Source organism: Pundamilia nyererei, unplaced genomic scaffold, assembly GCF_000239375.1.
Source record: "Pundamilia nyererei isolate P.nyererei 1_Seehausen unplaced genomic scaffold, PunNye1.0 scaffold00072, whole genome shotgun sequence".
Taxonomy (NCBI): Eukaryota; Metazoa; Chordata; class Actinopteri; order Cichliformes; family Cichlidae; genus Pundamilia; species Pundamilia nyererei.
Window position 1 is genome coordinate 1,547,761 of NW_005187473.1, and position 20,620 is coordinate 1,568,380.

The window sequence follows — 20,620 nt, forward strand, 5'->3', positions numbered from 1 at the left end:
TAGAAGTACAGAGTGAGAAATGGTGTCAAAGGCTGAGCTCAGATCTAAAAGGACGAGAATGGTGAGAAGACCAGAGTCAGCTCCGATTAGAAGATCGTTAGTGACTTTAAGTAAAGCAGTTTCTGTACTGTGACATGAGCGAAAACCAGATTGAAATCTCTCGTAGATTATTAACCAGGTGTAAATGAAGTTGATCTGCAACCACTTTTTCGAGTATTTTAGAAATGAAGGGTAGATTGGAAATTGGACGGAGGTTGTTACAGTTGTTAGGATCTAAAGAAGGGTGTGCTCATATAGACGACCAGGGGTAAAGCTAAGCCAGAAGTGAGAGATCAGCCAAAGTATTTATTTGTTTAGAGAGGTTCCTGGATATCTATTTTAGTAGAACCCTGTGAAAAAAAGAGAAGAATACTAGCATCTACCCTAGTGTGCAAATGCAGTGGTTGATATGCCAGCGCATGAGACCAGAGACGCTCCGCAAAGACGGGTTGAGTCCAAAGCAAACTTCATTTGAGGCAAAAATATTTCAGGAAGCTGCAGGTTTTAGGGATAAAAGTTAGGAAGTTTAAGACGTAGCTCAGAACAAAGGATTCACTTGTTAAACTCTGTCTGCAACCCCCACCCCCCACACACCTATTTGACATGACAATTGAAGGGCTCACATGTTTTATAACCTTCTAAAGCCATTAATACAACACATCTCGCTGCATACTTTAGCAATTCATTTTTGCCTTTATACCTGATTGAATACCACAAATGTGGCCAATTCAAACAAAACCCAGCCTCCATAGCTAGGGTTGGGTAGCTGTTAACCTTGAGGCATGAAGCAACTCCACACCCAAACAGTTGGGTGTGGAGTTAAAAAAAAAAAAGAACGTAGATCACATTTAAACCATTAAGGAATAGAAACACCTTACAAAACCACAGCAGGGAAATTATGAACATAGCTGGTATTAACGTGCATACCCTTCATACCAGGTATCAGAAGACCTCTCATTATGTGGCCACGTGTGATTGGATGCACACCACAGACACGCACACACACACACGCAAAGTTGTTTAGTCATTTCTGTGCAAATGTCCAGCACAGGACCAGTTGGGCAAAGCCATTTCTTTGCCCAACTGGTCCTGTAAATTCCTGGATTTTCTCATCCATAGACTTTACTTGGTTGCAGCATCCATGTATATTAACAGACCTTTAAGTATATTTCATTGGTCTCAAAGATGACTCTATCCGCAGGTATCAGAGGATCTTCACTGACCATATAGCCCAGGCTCTTCCCATTTCATGCTTTCCTTCCACGGGCTTCTACTAATCTCGTGTTGGAGTTGAACAAGTATGTACACCTCCATTCATGTCGCATACATAAGTGTGTGCAGTAGACCCCTGGACACATGTAACAGGCATACAAAGTCCTAAAAGAACGAGGCCCTTTCCAGCGTCCAAATGTTCCTCAAGCAAAGGAACGTCACCTCATTGTTGGTGTATTTACGCTAACACTTAGAGCTCTCCTCCTGTAATTGAGTCACATGACTCTTGAACGGGGTCAAAGAATCATGGAAAAGTAACACATATATACACAAATATATATGTGTTATGTATGCTTTTCTTATCTGAAAGAGGCCTTGGGCACTAGGAGATGGATTATGTCAGTGAGGGTTCCCGTAAGTCTAGTGCAAAATGTGTGTTTACCCCTAAGGAAGCTAACTTAACTAAATATATGCTGTAGCTCGAGGGCAAAAAACAGTGTGAGCAACCAGATTTCTCCTCTCCCCTGCTCCACTTTACTCCGGGGCACTTAAAAGTTGTGTCTCGCTTAAAAGGAGTTTCTGCCATTTTGACAATCTCACTCTGCCTCTGTGTGCAGATAAATGCCCAATGCCTCTCCATTTCCCATCACGAAACCCTCGAGCAAGCCGCTTAATCCCAGATAACCTGCACTTTGATGGACCCTCTGCTTTTTTTCCCCGGCTCCTTTAAATGCACTTTCATGTGTGGGCGAGCGTGTTTGCAAGCTTGCTTTTTGTACACATGTGTTAGTGTGTAACCACTGCACTCACTTCTGTCTATCCAAATAAATTACGTTTTTATAGCAGGATCCCGGTTGCTTCCATTACCCAGAAACCCAGGAATGCAGTAGAGCGTATGTGTTTGTAGTAAAAAAAACCAACAAAAAACAAAAACGCCCCCGTGTCTTCACGGTCGGTAAGCAAACCGACAGCGAAATGCTAACATTAGCTGCTGTGCACGCGCACTCGAAGATGGCCTCAGGGTGTAGTTTTCAGAGCCCATATGACGACTTTCTGTTTTATTTTTATTTTAAGTTTTAGGTTGGATTGACACCAAATACTAAACCATAAATTTTGCCATAAATAAATAGCCCAAGTTTGTGCTTTTTCTGTCCAGTAGTGAGAATGAAATATGTATGGGAATGGGAAATGATCTCCAAAATATACACTATATGGCGGAAAACAAGTGCAAGAAGAAAAAAAAAGTGCCTCTGGTCTTCTACTTCACTGCTTTGCCCAAATGTTTGTGCAAATCCAAAAGTGCAAGCACTGACAGAAAGAATGTTTTTAAAAAAATAATTTTTAATAAATTTTCAATTGCACACTTAAGATTTTCATATTGAATACAAAATCTTAAAAGTTAAAATGCTGTTAAAATGGAATAAGCTATTTAGTAAAGGATTTATTTGTACTATCAAATGCTTGAAAAAGTAGCACCCATGAATGATTTCTACCTGTCCAATCAGAGACAAATCTGCAGAGCTGTGTGGAAAATTGGCCAAACTGATCATATAATATCAAAGTGTATATTTGACTAAATATGTGATTGAATGTTTGGAATAACTGGCAGTGAGGCTGTAATTACGGCGCACAAAGATGAGGATTCAGTGATTATCGCCGGAAATCAGATTGAAAGGACTGTGGGCGTCGTGAAAATTCACAGCTTAAGTGTGAGGATGTGATTAGTGTTCTTTTTAAGAGCTTCTTCCAACACGAGTTAATGATGAGGCTCGCTGCTCAGTGAAGAAGCAGGTGTGACTGGTAGATTTTTTTGAAAGCTCAGATGAGTGAAGCGTCTCATCTCAGACCTACACTTGACACTAAAGACCGAATGAAAGAGAATATCTCGGTGTTAGAGCTGATGGGCGTGTGACGGGTTTAACGCCGTGACTCTGTGCAAGGCAGTGAAACAAACATTATTCCAAATATCAAAAGCAGGATGTGAGAAAAGAAGCAAGGTGATACAAAAGTCCTATTTCCTGCAATCCAGATGCCACCATTTATCTCGCTCTCGGTTATCGGTTAACATACACACACACAGAGTCACACACACACATAACAACACACACACACACACACCACCCAGTGCCAATGAAAGATTCATGGAGCAGTGATGATGAAGGCATCTCCCCTTCTGCTCCACTTACTGCAGTGGACACACACACACGCACACACACACACACACACGCGCACGCACCCACACCAACAGACCTGCACACACACACCCGATTCCCGAAACTGTTAAGAAGGCAGAGAGCAGTGATGCACATAGCCTTGGGGTACTTACTCACCCTTAACCCTTCCAGACGTAGCCACATAAACACACACACACACACACACACACACACACACACACACACACACACACACACACACACACACACACACACAAATCCTGAAGGCAACCAGTCCATGCTGCAGACTGCTTTTGAGACTTTGTGAATGTTTATTTGTGTATGTGGGGAAAAGAATATTCAATTTTTTCAGTTTCTGGGAATCCCCATGAGACCAGAGACAAAAAATAATAAAATGCTGAAGGCGATACAATTTCACATTTTGATTCTGCATTTCTGTGATGTTTGAATGTCATGATCAGACAACGACCGAATTATTCGCTTAAAAAAGGAATGAAAATGTCATTCTTTTAAAAATATTTCCCGAAAGTTTTCAAACAGAGCAAGGAATTTTTAACACAGCTTTTCCAAACAGCCTAGTTTTATTCTGGATGCTCAAATTATTTTACTTTGCAGACAGAAACCAAATTATTTCAGAAAAAATAAAATACCAGGGTCAAAGCATAGCTGGATAACAGCCTGGAGTCGGTGGTTGTAGTTTTCAATAAGTCTCACACACATCTCCTGAGAAATCCCAGCCCGGTTTTCTTTGACGAATCTGCCTAGCTCCTCTAGATTCGATGGTTTGTGGCATATACCTTGGTCTTCAGTTCAGCCCACAGATTTTCAGTGGAATTCAAGTCAGGGCCGGTACATCCCAGTCAATCAATGTTCATTTTGGTCTTCGGGAGGTAGTTCTTCTCCAGGAGCGACGCATGTTCTGTATTCTTGTCGCGTTGGAAGACAAAGCGATGACCCGGACCCAGTTTTTACCAAAGGATGCACTTCCAGTATGGATAATCTTTCCAGACTTCAGCCTGGCTTGAACGTGTCACTTTTGTGGGAGTTTTTCTTGGTCTCCAACCTCTCTTCTTCGCGACTTTCCCATCTTGGTAAACACGTCTCTCACTAGTTTTCTTTAGAGAGCCTTTGAACTCTTTTGCTTCCATCCTCTGTCAGGCTTGTTCTGTGTTGTGTGTCTCTCTGAATGTCTTGATGATACTTCTGACTCCAGTTTTTACAACTTGGAATTGTTGTGATAGCTTTATCCTTAAATATAACTATATCCGTCTTCTGCTTTGTGAGCATCAACAATTCTTTTAGCCTAAATGGATTTCTTTTGCTTTTGGCATGATGATTTCTCAAGTGACAGCTCAAACTGTTGCTGAGGTTTTTAGAAGATAACCCTCAGTTTTAGCATTACAATGCAAAAGAACGCATCACTGCACAGCAGTGGTTTCTGCTATGGCTAAATATTATAAGGTCCATTATCAGAGGGCTGATAATATCGACCTTGGTAATTTTTGTTTCTGTTAAATAAATAATATTGTTTGCAAACAGAAATAATATGGATTCTAAAGAAAATGAATATGTTTAGTAATGCTAAATGCAATATGGGCTCCAACGAGGGACTTTTACAAAACGATTACAGACTTTAAATCAAGTTTACACACTTCCTCAAAAAGTGCAGACACACAAATATACAGTCCGAGGGGAAAGCAGGGCAAAAAAAGTCATTGTTGGTGCTATATATGAATCAGCTATACTGTATACACTGTAAATAGTGCTCATCTTGTCTGAATGCATAAAACGGTTCCAGCAGTGTCATAAATATTTTATGAGAAGCACCCAAATTCTTTACTCTGGCAAAAAACATAGAAAGAGAGTGTCCTGCAGCCAAGTTGTAATTAAGTAGCCAAATATTAGCAGAGCACTACACACAAGGAACACACAGCAGATACAAGTTCATTTCGAAGTTTTCAAATACTACTGCAGCAGTAACTAAAGTGGTCCAACAGCATCTGCATACATGCCAGATCCTGCTAATCATGTGAGACCGGAGGGGTTGGCATGTGTCGAATAAATAGAAACAAAGCATGTTTGTAATACGTTAAGATGTCTGAGATGAGATGAAAGATTTCTGTTGTCTCATTCTGCATCTTATCGGCACCACTACGTAGAGATTAGCCTCATTGTAATTGTAACATCTTGATGTTTGGCAGGTATTAATGTTTTAATCTTTCTGAGGAGGTTAGCAAGTAGATGTGGAAATACCTGCCAATTACAAAGCAAAGCTACAGCTGATTGGAGCGTGAGTTATTTTGCGCGCATTAATTTAGCAGAATACAATTTTGTCCTCTTTGTAGCTCTAGATTTAGAGATATTACAACAGTAGACTCAACGTGCACTCAAATGTTAACCTAAGATGGCGCTAGATGCAAATTCAGGGGGGCCTCATACTGTCCAGCAGTAGCTGACATATTTCAATCGAAGATAAAGTGGTGAACTGACTGTTGCCATCCCGATGAGTGATAATAGAATCGGTTACAGCTCCCGTCTGCACCTCGCTCTTCTTTAAGCCCGGTGTTCGTGGTTGTTCGGGATGGTGGAAAACAGACATGTTCGAAAGCTGACAAGTTCATTTATTAGATAATGTCAATTCAGTTAAGCCCAATTAATTAATTAGTGTCCCTCTCACTGCGTCAGGTGAACATCTGAGGATGTGTCCTCAGGGCCCGACTTGCTGTACCAGCACAATGGAGGAGGACCTGGCCGGTTTGAGCACCAAAGAAACAGAGGGACTGATCAGAGAGGCCGGCAGGTCGCTGCAGGCTGTCTTCAATGGTCTCCACAGGAGCTTTGACAGTAAGTACGGTGTGTGTGTGTGTTGTGTGTGTGTGTGTTTGTGTGCGAGACACTCATTACTAGCTGAGCTCGATAGCAAAGCTTCAGAAGTGAGCCCAGAGCAGTGTGACATTAGTGTGTTGTGTATCTTTTTGTTTGTTACAAGCTCTGCCCGTGCACACCGCTCAATACTACAGCTGGAGAGGGTGGGTGTGTGTGTCACTGTACAAAAGTGTGCGTGTGTGCGTCAAGGGGACCCCTGACTGGATGCTATAATGAGAGCGGAGTCAGGCAGAAACAATGAAACACGATAAGCTGATCCCCTCATCTCAGGGGAGACACACACACACACACACACACACCCACAAACAGAGGGGTGTCCCCTGGGGCAATGGCTGGTTCAGCTAATGAGCAGTTGACCCACTGAGGAGCCGTGTCTGCAGATCACTGCACATCAGAGGAAGAGAGAGGGATGTAAGGGAGGAAGAAGACTGAGATGTGCCGCTGCTAACACCAGCGAAACAGACGAATACAACCAGAGAGAAATGTGTCATTAGCGCTGAGAAGAAACAATGTTTCAGGATAAAAATAAATAAAGAGAAAGACAAGTGAGAGCAGGAGGAGGAGGAGGAGGAGAGGACAGTATTATTAGTCTGAAGGCAGCAGGCCACCTCGGTAGCAGTAACGTGGCCGTCCATCTGGATGTTGTTAGAGCAGACTGGCACTGGTCCATGGCCTTTGAAGCATGAGGGAAAAGCCCAGACCAGTATACTGCAGAGACAGCTCGCTGACTCCCTCGTTCTCTCCTGTTGGGCTCTCGCTCGCTTTTTATCCATCTGTCTGCAGAGATAAATTAAACCGAAATAAATCTTAAGTCAAATATTATAAACGAAATGTGCATGTTGACTGGAAAATAGTTCATCTGCATCGTGGCTGTTTAACAGAAAGGCCGTTAAAACAAAAATGACAAATGACAACGTGTGAGGTGAAAAAAGCCGTTTATAGTAAGAAAGTCGCACTGAAAACTGACGCCTTCCCCTCACCTCTCTAGAGTTTTACAGTCCACCTCGGTTGTTTTTAGAGTTACGGTTCATAGCCCCATTACTTTGGCCCTGTCTCAGCAATATAGTCACTAGCTTCCACATGCACAGCCTGGCAGGTGCTCGTTCATCAAAATCCATCTGATAAACTCACTGTAACACTTCCTGCTCAGCACCAGCCTGCAGGTTTGGTATGATATCGGCCAGCTCTTGAATCTAGCTGCTAAAGAAAGCCACATGGATTACTCAGCTCAAATTAAAGGACATTTTTGGAGTGTCTGGAAACAGAAATCCAGATGATTGCTGTTGCTGTGTGTTCACTACACGTATAAATAGGTGTTTGTTTGCTACACTTGATGTGTCGAGCATGTGCATGTAATTCGCCTTGTTGTGGAGTTCTGGTTAAGGTGAGGCTCTTCTTCTCCTTCCCTCCTCCAGTGTATTTCACTGAGCTGCACGGTCGCTCCGAGCGCTCCCTGCAGGAGGTGCTGTCTCCTCTCGGCCCGCTGTACTCCCAGAACAGCCGTCTGTACGCGGATCTCTACACAGACCTGCGTCAGTACTATCGGGGCTCTGCTCTCAACCTGGACGAGAACCTGTCCGAGTTCTGGTCCCGCCTTTTGGAGCGCACATTCAAAGCCTCTGCACCCACAGATGTGAGTAAAGACAAAGTATCCTTTTTTTCAGAGACGCAAAATAAAAAAGGTGTGTAGGGAACTGACTCAGCTGAGAAAATAATGTTACAGCTAATTCCAGTTGGGTCCCCAAGTGTTGGCCAAACTGGAGATTCTTGATGTGGTTTGGGGAATTCCTTTGCCTTTGCTCTTGCTCTGGAAGATCTTGTATTTTTTCTAACAGCGTACCCAGCAACATATTTCATCCGCAGTGTGTCCACTTCCACTGTCACCTCTGTCTCACAGGTCAGCTTATCAGAGGACTACCTTGAGTGTGTTGCTAAGCAACAGGAGACGCTGCGGCCGTTTGGAGACGTCCCTCGAGACATGAAGGCGAAGGTGATCCGGGCGTTTGTCACAGCCAGGTCGTTTGTCCAGGGGCTGTTAGTCAGCGCAGATGTGGTCAGGAAGGTCTCACAGGTGAGCGTGCATGCTTGTAATACTCATTTAGGTGTTGGGATCCTCCCTCTTTGGGGGAGAAATGGCAAGTCCCCATGATGAGGTATATAATTAAATATGGTTCAGGTTAGGGTAAAGCCACATGAACTCAGTGAAAGGCAAATGATGTCCACTGAAGTCATGGAAACACGAACGTCTGTGTGTGTGTGTCCAAGGCCTGCCTGGCGTAGTCCCAGGAAAGCAGAGATGATGGCTGCATGATCGTCACACCCTGGCTGCCAGAGAAAATGTCCCCACCCTACAAATGAGAAACACAAAGATCATCAGAAATGAAGTGTCAGACTCTGCCATGAGAACAAAACTCTCACTTGGAGGGATGACAGCAAATTATGGGTGTGATGATGTTTTTTTTGTTTTTTTCCAGCTCTTGCTGCAGTTTTCTCATCTCTCGGGGACGGAGCGCGTCAGATTTGGCTGTTTGTTTTTTGTCTGCGTTTTATGGTTTGCAGCCTCCTCTCTTTTAATGTTTGATTTAGGACACAAAGAACAAGAGCAAGGCATGCCTTCGGTTCATCACTCGTCCCAGATGCCAGTATATCAGCAGTGCATAAATCTTTGTTTTTTTAAAAGCAGGAATTGGGTACTGTTAAGCCCATTTTCCCAAAACTCGGCATGTTTCTGGTTTCCCGTAGGTTCCATTCATTTCTGATTGATATGAAAATCTGAGCACATTCTTGAAACCTGCTCAAGTTGTGCACTCCATCACAGCACATGTAGCCCACCTCGTTTAGTTTTTGTCAAAACTTCATTAGCAGCGCAGACTTTTAAACACATGAAAGACATTATCGCATGGAAAAATGTGTGACGCAAATGAACGCAGACCTCGCGCTGACAGCGACTGTTTCCACACGAGCAGGTCTCGAGTGTGTGCTGACTGAGCTTCAGAATGCACAGAGATGAATGTGTGAGGGTATGCAAGAGAGCACGGCGCTTATTAAAATCAGACAAACACACCTTTGTGTGCTGTTGTTTCTCTGATTTGAAGCGTCCCACTCTGAGATGTGACAGCAGTCGTGGTGAAGCTGACAACATTTCACGACTTGGGTTCATAATCAGAAGCTGAGAGAGCAGCAGTGTTGTAAAAAGACAGACAGGCAGGGTCATCATTGCCTTCCAGTTGCGCCTGTATTTCATATTATGCTGCGATAGCGCCCTCTACTGTGTGTTTTTTAATTAGTTCCCTCATTGAAAGGACAGGGGAAGGAACTAATTTCTGTTTTTTACCCCTTAGCAATGAAAGACAGAGGGGGGCAGGTTGACAATAGCGTGGGTGGACAACAAACTTTGTGAAATAACGTGAGAAAGAGGCAATATAGGATTTACAAAATAATGCCAGAGGTGCAGCTACTAAAAATCTCAGACAAGTTCAGATCTCAACATCAAGGGTTAGGGTTAGGTCACAAGGTTTTTTGAAAATCTTGTGAATCCAATAACTAGAGAAGGAAGTCACCTGGGATTTCACATTTGCACCACAGGTGCATCTCCTGAGGCGGAGGGGTAGCGCTGGTGACTGCCAATATTTTTTGTTCTGTCTTTTTCCCTGTAAGAAACATAAACTTCCTTCTTTTTGAATGAAACTGACTCTTCCATTCACTCATACCAGGTTTCTCTGAGTCCAGAGTGTGAGAGAGCCTTGATGAAGCTGCTATACTGCCCCCATTGTCGTGGCGTGGCCTCTGCTAAACCGTGCTCCAGCTACTGCGCAAATGTCATGAAGGGCTGCCTGGCCAATCAGGCTGACCTGAACCCTGAGTGGCAGAACCTTATAGGTGAGACACAATGAAAATCTTACTAATCCTCTGAGAATTCACTTAAATACTTCATTTAACAATTCTGCTAAACAAAAAAATCTAAAAACACTGCCCGGTTAAAGTCGCTGTCCTCACTCCCCTGTTAAGACACGATGATCCAGGTGGCGTCTAGCTTCAGCACAGAGCCCAGCCTCGACGTGGTTCTTTCTTCCATCCCAGTTCGAATCTACGAGGCGGTGCACTACCTGCAGGAAAACATGGATGCTTTTACAGCTAAGGCAAGCTTGTCTGACTCAACACCTATATTAGTTTTTTATCTCCAAATAAACAGCTCATCATCCAAACCTTTTACTTCTGTACTGGTTTTATTCCCATGTTAAGGAACATACAAAGTCATATAAGGACAGAATGGTGGATCCATAGTTTAAAGGTTGACACATTAGTTCACACATTTGTGTAACCAGGAGAAACGAATCCCTTTGGGGGTTGCATGGGGAAGGTTGTCTGGCAAATGAAACATACAGCTGCTATGGTGACCCCTTGTGAATAAGGGATCATAAAGAACGTAGCACCATCCAGATAAGTCCGTCAGAAGAATGGAGAGCATTATTAGCTTACATAGTTAGCCACAGATATACTGATAGTGATCTGCTCCTTTAATATATACCGATTAATATACTGTCAGTGCAAAAGGAGCTGAGATTTTCAAATGCTTGTCTGTGGCGCCATCTAGTGGGTGAATTAGATATCACCAATGTAAACTTAGCTAGTAAATACCTCACGGTGTGTGCATCTTTATATCTGTCTTTGTGTCTTTTGTGCTTGTAGGTGTATCAGACGTGTGGAATGCCAGGAGAGCCAGGAACAGGAAGTCCCACCCCTCATGAACAGAAGAAGAAGAGTGGCTCCTTGACTGCGTCTGAGTACAAACCCTCCCCGACTGCTGGACTCAGACTTGAAATGCAGGTGCATACATCTAAAGTACACCACACCTGTGTGTGGTGTACTTTAAAAATAATGATTACATACTTAACGACAGCAAGCATCAGTGGATTTTCATGGATGTAAGCGCAAACGACCGGCTGAAGAGCTCAGCAGAATTTCTTTTATCGGTGTTTGCATGGCTTTTAAGAGTGAGACTCCACCACTTTATGTATTGTTTATAAAGACTGTTTGCACTCTCTTTGTTGTTAGGTATCGGATCTATCCAGTAAGCTGAGGGAGATGCGTCAGTACTGGATTCAGCTTTCTTTGGCACTATGTGGCAAACTGGCACCTGGAGGCAACAGTCAGGACAAATGCTGGAATGGTATCACTAAAGCCAGGTAGGGAAAAAAAGCAGGAAATATGCGCATTAATGTTGATTTTAAAAAACAAGCCTGAACCTAACCTCTTATATGTTTTTCTCTGTTTACTTATCTATACATCATATAAAGATTATTACTTAACCTCCCTGCATTTATCCTCAGCATTAATATGGGGCTGTTATTCTCATTTGAAATGTTTTTATTCATGCACTTTGCTAGAGCAGCTTTGTATGATTCACATATCAAAATAATCCCTTAATATAGTACACAGGACCATGGTGCAGCCCCTCAGTTAATCCACACTCTTCTTCCTTTAAGCCAGCTTCTGCAGATTGGTTTTGCCCCCCTCTTAAAGAAAGATGTGGACAGCAGATGAGTGGAGCTGCTGTGCTCACAACCAGAGCTGTGTGTCTAAGATGATCATATGACCCTTGTCACCTCTGTCAGAGCTGAGAATAGAAATAAAATGGAGTGTTTCAAGTTAGCTGGAAGTCTGGGCTTTTGGCTTATACAGATGTGATCGCACAGGAGTCTCTGTGGACTATGATGTTTGCAGACGACACTGAAGTGAGAGGTGGAAGAGACTCTGGAGAGTTGGGGGTTTGCACTGGAGAGAAGAGGAATGAAATTCAGAAGAATACATGTGTGTGAATGAGAGAGAGAGACAGGTGGAAAGGTGAACATAGAAGGGGTAGAGGTCGTGACAGTAGATGAGTTTAGATACCTGGGTTCAACCATGCAAAGCAGATGGTGCACAAGAGAAGTGAAGAAGAGAGTGCAGGCAGAAAAAAGTGGGTGCAGATGAGTATGAGGGCTGATTTGTGACAGAAAGACAGAAGCAAGAGTGAAAGGAAAGGCTTGCAAGATGGCAGTGAGACTACCTTGGAAACAGTGAGACTGACAAAAAAAACAGGAAGCCGAGCTGCAGGCGGCAGAGCTGAAGATGATTGTGATTTTGATTGTGAACTACCAGGATGGACAAATGAGTACTTCAGAGGGGCATCTCAATTTGAGGGGTTTGGAGACAAAGTTAGGCTGAGTTAGTCTGGACATGCGCAGATATATCAGACAAATGATGCTGAATATGGAAATGCCAGGCAAGAGGAAAAGAAGAAGACCACAGAGAAAGTTCAGGGATGTAGTGAAGGAGGACATGCAGAGGGTTGATGTGCCAGTGGAGGATGCTGGGGGTTAGGGTGAGATGAAGGCAAACGATCTGTTGTGGCAACCCCTCAAGCTATCAAGTGAAAGAAGAAGACAAAAGTTCATAGTCTATTTTGTGTGTACTTTTTTCTTTTTAGGTTTTTGTTGTTTTTGACTGCAGTCCTTAATCCCACGTGCACTTGTTACTGAAAGGCAGGAAGGCAGTTAGATATCCGAGTCCACCCGGAGACCCTTCCCACCTTCATCCCAACAACGACTGTTGAGTGAAGTTTCATTCCAAAGAGAACGCTTCTTTTTAATACTTAAAAACTGGAAAATGCTTCTAAAGAGAAGAAGCCAAACATCCAGCTTCTGATGAAGCTGCGAGACACAGGCCTCCTCTTCACGTTGAAAGCCATTTGTAGCACCTGTGTCAAAACAAAGCAGGCATCAGTTCCAAGGTGCCGAACTTACATTTCTTCCACATACAGTGATTCCAAATCCCAGCAGAAATCCACATCCTGCGACACAGGTATTCATGGAAACAAAAGAACACACCCCTGTGTGTTTTTCTGCCTCCCTTAATCCATGTGCAAAATGGATTAGAGAACAATCTGATGATCCGGCCACGCTTCACACGTGCACACACATTCGCACCTCCCTTTCTTTAAAGTGCTTGGATTAGGGCCAACTAAACATCAAATATGTGCTGTGCCTCTGTGTGTGTGAATAATGTGAAAGAGGCCATGAAATAAAGATGAATTGCTGACTGTGTGTGACTGTGTGTGATAAAGAATATGCCATTAATACTCGCTTGCAGCTTTGCAGTGACATCTTGTGGTTTTCTGTAGAGCTCAATAGATATCAGACGCAAAATTACAACAGAAATCCTGTAGAAACAATAACTCGGCATCATCACACATCTTCTTTCAGTAGGATTGTGTCATGGTGCCCAAATTGCAACAACAAGTTCCTTCTCCTCACATACAGTACAAGGTCTTGAATAATCAGACTCCATCTATCTTTGGTTCTGTGGGTGTGTCCTGCTTCCACCACTGGGGGTGCAGTCAAATAGTCAAAAAAAGGACCTGCTTCCTCCTTCTACTACACATTGTTCTTTGACTCTAGTGGAAAATGTCATGAAGAAAGAAAGTTGTGAAGGCGAATTCATACTGACTAAGGAAGAGTGTCTGTTCTGTTGAACCACACTGTTCAAATAAGGGAAAACAACATGTGCATCTTACTTGTTATGTGCCATGTTGTTTACGTGTTTGGCTCCTCCCATCAGAGTATGAGTGGGACTGTGTTTTTTTTCCCTTCTCCTTCCTACAAGGTGTGTGTTGGCAGAGACATGCAGCGACTGCTAATTGAGTGGACAGCAGCCTCTTAGCCTCCAGCTGACAGCCACCTTGCATCTCTCCTTGAGCCAGCCAGTTGCTCGTAGCTTTGAGTGCTTGTGTGAGAATCCTGCACTTAAATCCTTTAGTGAACAGCGTGAGCTCATTTGTATTGCTGGTAACGTGGCGGCTAGCCGAGAGCATTTTAAAAAATATCGTTTTATAACTAGAGAACTGCAAATTCAAAGCACTGTAGCAGTTAAATGGGAATAAGAAGCCATTTCTTTGATGAAACACTTTGTCTCTTGTTTAGGAGCATAGACTAGAACATTGTCTTCTGTTTGCCTTTTATTTTTGGTCAGGGGAGAGCAGGAAACGTTGGTTTGTTGTTTTGGTGAAGCAAATAAATTCCTGCTTAGCGTCTTTGGCTGTTAGGGTGCCGGTCTTTTCTTGAGAGTCGCGTCTCATGTTGTGTTTAGGTTACCCCGAAGGCTAGGGCACGTAACATGAATTGGGAGCTTGAACCCGGGACCTCTCACACCTTTCTCACCCAGAGACAGAAACACCTGGGGGGAGGAGAGAAAAAGTACACACCCATATATACTGTAGTGGGAGATGCCAAACATATAAACAAACCGGCAACTGATCCTTGATCTTGACATACTTCACCACATCATTTCCTCCTTTTTTTAAGCCTGTCTATAAGTGAAGAAAAATTCCCCCCATCCATCACTTATCCAATTCAGAGTCCTCTGTGTGTGTGTGTGTGTGTGTGTGTGTGTGTGTGTGTGTGTGTGTTATAAATTACTTTAATGATGATCCTAAAGTCTGGGGATTCTGGCTACAGCGGATATAACTAATGCAAAGTGAACTATAGCTAACATTAAACACAACGATCAATTAATATAGCGCATAATCTTGATTTAGAGAGCTAATATAAATCCACAGTATGTTCTTCACATAAGGCGATAGCTTGATGAGAAGTAGATCCTGTTACAGCAGCTGTGGGTTTAGCAGCCTGCTGTTGAAAATTCTAAACAAATCAGCAGGCTGTAAATTGGGGAACACTCATAGTTAATATTTACATGATCTGCATCACTTTGTCAGTTTATTTTGAATCATTTAATGGCCGGATGGTGAGTAGCTATGAGTTATGGGATCTCATTATCTCCTTTCCTTTCATAAAGGATGGTGCAGTTTGTCCTATGCCAGAGGAGGTGATAATGAAGCATCGAATGACCTTTTCTAAGTATTTAGAGAATTCGAACGGCTCTTATTATGGCTGCCATGCAGATACCTCTGGGTTGCTTAACTCAGTTAGAGACCTTCCTAAGCAGAATTGACTATTCGACCGCGCCCCCGGTCTCCTGTGGAGCCAGAGCACAGCTGTCTCCACTTACAGGGTAGCTGTGATAGGAAGCTGTGGAGAGGAGTTTTTGGATGGGCGTAGAGCGGCTTTAGGCTGAACCTTTTAATGAAATTGTGTTTTATTTGTAAATTTGCCTTGTTTGAGTCTTTTCATAAAGAAAAATACATGAATATATTGGCTGAAAGAGAGCTTTAGGCCTAAATGCAAAAGTGAGTGGTAGGCATATAGTGACTCAGACCTCACGCGCCTGCAAAGATATTTGGCTGTCTGAGACAAAATGAAGTTTTAGTTTCTTGTTTGCATAATAAGTTCTTTGCCACAGCATACTTTGTCTTATTTATGCCTACATTTTATTATTTAATTACAACAGAAAGTTAAACAAAATCACACCCCTGCTCGTCCATTGCACCGGGACATGTTGATCTCTTTCGGCTGGTTTCCCAGGCACAGATTTCTAGACTTGAAGATCCTGATTGGAAAAAGTATTTGGTCTAGGATTAGGCATAATCCATGTCTGGAAAAACTAAGCCCTGATGATCAATGCTAAAAACACTGGCCCACAATTGAAAAGAGATGCTTACTCCTGACATAGCTGGGGTGGCTGACACAGCAGCGTAGGTGTCAGTCTGAAAGGGGTGTAAGTCAGAAGGCCAATTACACAACCAGACTTTGCACAGCTCCATCAGGAGTCACAAAGGGCTTATGTAATAGTTTTTCAAACACAGCACTCCTCACGACTTTTAATGTTTCTCAAGCAGTGTCTTGCTGGATGAAATACTTTAAAAATATAATAAATAAAAATTATATAATTTTTTTTAAAAGGTGGAACGGAGTTTTTTCTTTCTTCTGCAGCACTGATTTTACTATCCACTGGTGCCCATTTCTTAAAGCTTTGGGACTAGGTATTGTATTTTCCAGTTGAGGATACTCACAAGTACTTGTTTTCTTTTGCATAACCACAGGCTGCACGACTGTGCTTTTAACACCACAATATAGCTGCGCAAACTCCCTCTACTAAGACTCGTCTGGCTGTTGGGGTTCTCTCTGTATTGTTGTAGGGTCTTTACCTTTCAATACAAAGTTATTTGAGGTGAATGTTGCTGTGATTTGGTGCTATAGAAAAAAATAACTAAATTTAATTTAATAGTAATTAACTGCATTTGAGAAAACCCCGAAGGCTAAGATAAGCTAAGGAGTGCCCATAAAACCAAATATTGATGCCTCACAGTCCGCTGAGCACACACAAGCTCTGTCATCAGCGATAATGTGACAGCCATAAGGCAGTGATTTAAGCTATGAGCATCATGCTTCTATTCCTGTCGCTTCTCATGGCCAATTAGGTACCTTCCAGAAGTGATGGGCGATGGTTTGGCCAATCAGATCAACAACCCAGAAGTGGAGCTCGACATCACAAAGCCAGACATGACCATCCGGCAGCAGATCATGCAACTCAAAATTATGAGCAACAGGCTGAAAAATGCACTGGATGGCAATGATGTAGACTTCCAGGATGCAAGTGAGTGATCTTCTGGTAAAAGTAGATTCCAGAAATAGTTGTTTTATATCATACTGATTCTGCAAGTAGATCAAATGCACCAGCTCTCTTGTTTCGGGGGTCTTATTCCCTAGAGTTAATGAGACCTGGGATTTAAGGACAAAATATTCCCTATGAATGGTGTAATTAAAAGATTAATTGCATTCAGGAATTTCAGACGGACCCAAATACAATTGGGCCAATTATCAAGAGCAGCTGAAGGTGACATTTAATAAAAAAAGCTTCCACTGGTCTTTAAAGAATTATTTCACAGTTTACCGTTAACAGTGTTTTATCCGTATCGCTCTGTTTTCCAGGTGATGACATCAGCGGCTCTGGAAGCGGTATGTGTGTAGGTGGCCAGTGTCCTCGTAGCAGACCAGGATTGTATGCCTACTCACCGGACAACAACCGAGTCAGAGGCGCGGCCGCGTTCCAAACCGGCTTCTGTAGCCTGCTGCTCCTGCTCCCGGTGACCCTTCTGCTGCTGCTTCAGCGATGATGGACCAGCGCCGCCTTCGGTCGAGAGTTTGAAGTCAAAGGCAGGGCTGAACCATGGGAAGGACAAACGGGGGTTCAGCTTGAGGAAGTAATTTTGCCAACAAAAATAAAACCTACAAAAAAACCATAAAAAAATAAATAAAGGAGACATTTGTGGAATGAGAAGACATTTTCATCGACTCAGAAGAGCAAAAACTGATTGTATTCTTTATTTTACTGCGTTTACATATGTCTTAGCTTGCTAGCGTGTTGTTGGAATGAGAACAGACAAACAAGGGATGACAAAGAAGACTCTGATGAAGATAATGATGTCTAATTGTGTCCAATCAGCAGGCTGCAGAGGCCTGTGAAAACATGTTCGGTGCCCTGATATACAAACAAGATTTTTCTGGGTTTTTTTAATTTAATTTTTTGTTATTTCACTACTTGAGTCAGAGTTGTCTACCTTAACAAACATTGTGTACGCTATAAATGTTCGTGTACATTAGCTTAAAGGCTGGCATCATATCGAGTCATGAATGTACAGTATAATACTCTACTGGCGAGGAATTCCCCGTAATCTGTGGTGTCGTCGTCCAGAAGTCTTGGTGTCACTGCTTTAAGCGGACAGACTCAGTGGGATTTGTTTGAAATATTGCAGATAACTGATCACAACCCTGTCATGTATCAGATGTGCTGTACTGTAAACCCAACAATTTCAAACTGGCTTTCAGAAAGAAGCTGAAACAACCACTTCTTTTTTTTTTAAATAACAACTCATGATCTCTGTGAAGTGAGCAGCCTCGTTGACGCTCTTAAACTCAAGCACACACAAGCAGTTTCCTTAAGTTCTGTTTTGTAAAGACAGGAGAATGCGCACGATTGTTACACATCTGTTTGCAGTAAACACACACACACGCACACAAAACTCCACAGAGAAGGTCAAATCCAGAGAGGACCATTTGGGGAATGCTTGCTTGTGTTGAGGCTGATGTACGGTCGGTCAAACCAAAGCTTATTACACACACGTGAGAACCCTTCACCAGGTTTTATACTCCATACGCACCAGAAAGAAAAGAAATGGTTTAAAGTTCCTGCAACTTTTGTACATACAGGATATTTGTGAAATAGTGTGTGCATTAGCCTGGTGATCATTTACTTGGCATGCCTGTCTTCAAGCTGCAGCACCATACTGCTACATATGGAACTTCTGATTCACGCAAATGTGTTACGCACACACACACACACACACACATTTTTCACTCTGTGTATTGAGCCGGGTTTTTTTATACATCAGTGTATCCAGTCACACATTTCATTCATTAAACTCTGTTTGATTGTAGCTGTGGGTTTTTTTGTCATTGATGTGAAGAAATAGGTCAGCAGTTTGGCAAAATGTGACTAGAGTCTTCGAGATCTTCATGAGAACATTAATAACACATTCAAGTGTGTTTTTAAAAGTAAAGCAACAGACAAAAGCCAGTTAACTTCGTATTTATTAAGAGTGGAACTGGGTGTTATGTGGCACGTTATCTGAGCTGATCAACAAGGTAAAAAACACACATTTTTGTTTTTACACTTCAGTTTCTTTTTTTCTTCACAAACATTAAACCAGTTCATGGCTGGAAAAAAAGGACTTTCGTGTTAAAATCCTCTACTTCACATCAGAAATAAACAGCCTGATACAGAAAAAGTTATTTAGCCTCTATAGCATTAGATATATAGAGTTCCACTTTCAGGGCATTTTACAAGGGATGCATTTTTATAAAGCTCTGAATTATATTAAAGTTTAAAACTATGCATGGTTAAGGGTGTGGGCATTTTGACAGGTTACTTTACAGTTTGTTGTTTCTTTTTGGAATTACAGCAAAAAACATTTTTCAATGTGGTGAATTTTCCTAACCATCTGATAATTATGAGCTCCAGTTTGAGTTAAACCATAGGTTTACTGAGGTTTTGCAGACACCCCTACGACATCATTTTGGATGTGTGACAATCAGGGTGACGATGTAGGATGAAGTGAAGCCCGCAGTTGTCCAGGCCTAGAGACCAGTGCTGGGGAAATCTAGGGGAAAATGACTATTCCCCTGAGTGGTTGTGAGCGGTTATTGGAAAACGATTCCTAAAGTAAAATTCAGACAGGTCTAGGGAAAAATCTATATTCCCCAACTGATTGGCAAAAATCTCCTTGTGATTGCTTTGCTAGCAGATTGCTGTGGTGGTTGTTTCACAGACTTGTCTAAAAACACTGACCACTTACTCTACATCGTGCTAGAAACCTGAATATTAAGTTTGCCTTCCTCCTGCTTTCCTGTTTTTTTTGTGTTTGCCACACTTAAATGTTTGAGAGGATTAAACAAATGTAAATATTAGACAAAGATAACAGACGTAAACACCAAATGCAGTTTCTAAATGAAAGTGTTTATTATTAAGGGAGAAAAAAATCCAAACCTACATGGCCCTGTGTGGAAAAGTGATTGTCCCCAAGCCTAATAACTGGTTGGGCCACCCTTAGCAGTGAGTCTCATGAAGCACTGTTGAAGAAGGGCGCACTCATCTTTGCAGAATTGTTGTAATGCAGTCACACTGGAGGGTTTTCGAGCATGAACCGCCTTTTTAAGGTCATGCCACAGCATCTCAATCGGATTCAGGTCGGGACTTTGACTTAAACTTTTGTCTCATCAGTCCCATCAGTATTTTTCCAAAAGTCTTAGGGATCATCAAGAAATTTTCTGGAAAAAACTAAGATGAGAATTTATGTTTCTTTGCTCAGCAGTGGTTTTCCTCTTGCAACTCTGCTATGCATGCTAATTTTGCCTAGTGGCTTTCTTATGGTGGACACATGAACACTCTCTTTAACTGAAGCAAGTGAGGTCTGCAACTCTTTGGATGTTGTTTTGGGGGGTTTTGTGACCTCTTATGACCTCGCTGCACTCTTGGAGTAATTTTGGTCAGCCAGCTACTCCTGGGAAGGTTCACCACTGTTCCATGTTTTTGCCATTTGTGGTTAATGGCTCTCACTGTGGTTTATGGAGTCCCACAGCTTTAGAAATGGATTTATAACTTTTTCCACACTGAGAGATCTCAGTTGTTTTGTTTCTCACTTGTTCCTGAATTTCCTTGGATCGCAGCACGATGTCTGGCTTTTGAGGATCTTTTGGTCCACTCCATTTTGTCAGGCAGGTCCTATTGAAATGATTTCTCGATTGAGAACAGGCGTGGCAGTGAGCAGGCCTGGGTGTGGCTAGAGAAACTGAGCTAAGCTTTTCACAGTTAAT

General features: G+C 42.5%; 1 protein-coding gene across 1 annotated transcript in view; it reads left to right on the plus strand.

The window, feature by feature from the left end:
- LOC102205443 (glypican-1-like) overlaps positions 1–18,684 on the plus strand; it is a 43,979-nt gene extending 25,295 nt beyond the window's left edge. The window contains exons 2-10 of the mRNA XM_005736936.1: positions 6,111–6,269; positions 7,727–7,944; positions 8,209–8,382; positions 10,025–10,190; positions 10,320–10,450; positions 11,001–11,138; positions 11,367–11,497; positions 16,669–16,844; positions 17,180–18,684. Coding sequence (XP_005736993.1) covers positions 6,111–6,269; positions 7,727–7,944; positions 8,209–8,382; positions 10,025–10,190; positions 10,320–10,450; positions 11,001–11,138; positions 11,367–11,497; positions 16,669–16,844; positions 17,180–17,364 — 1,478 coding nt within the window. The 3' untranslated portion in view covers positions 17,365–18,684. The remainder of the gene's footprint in view (positions 1–6,110; positions 6,270–7,726; positions 7,945–8,208; positions 8,383–10,024; positions 10,191–10,319; positions 10,451–11,000; positions 11,139–11,366; positions 11,498–16,668; positions 16,845–17,179) is intronic.
- The last annotated feature ends 1,936 nt before the right edge of the window (positions 18,685–20,620 follow it).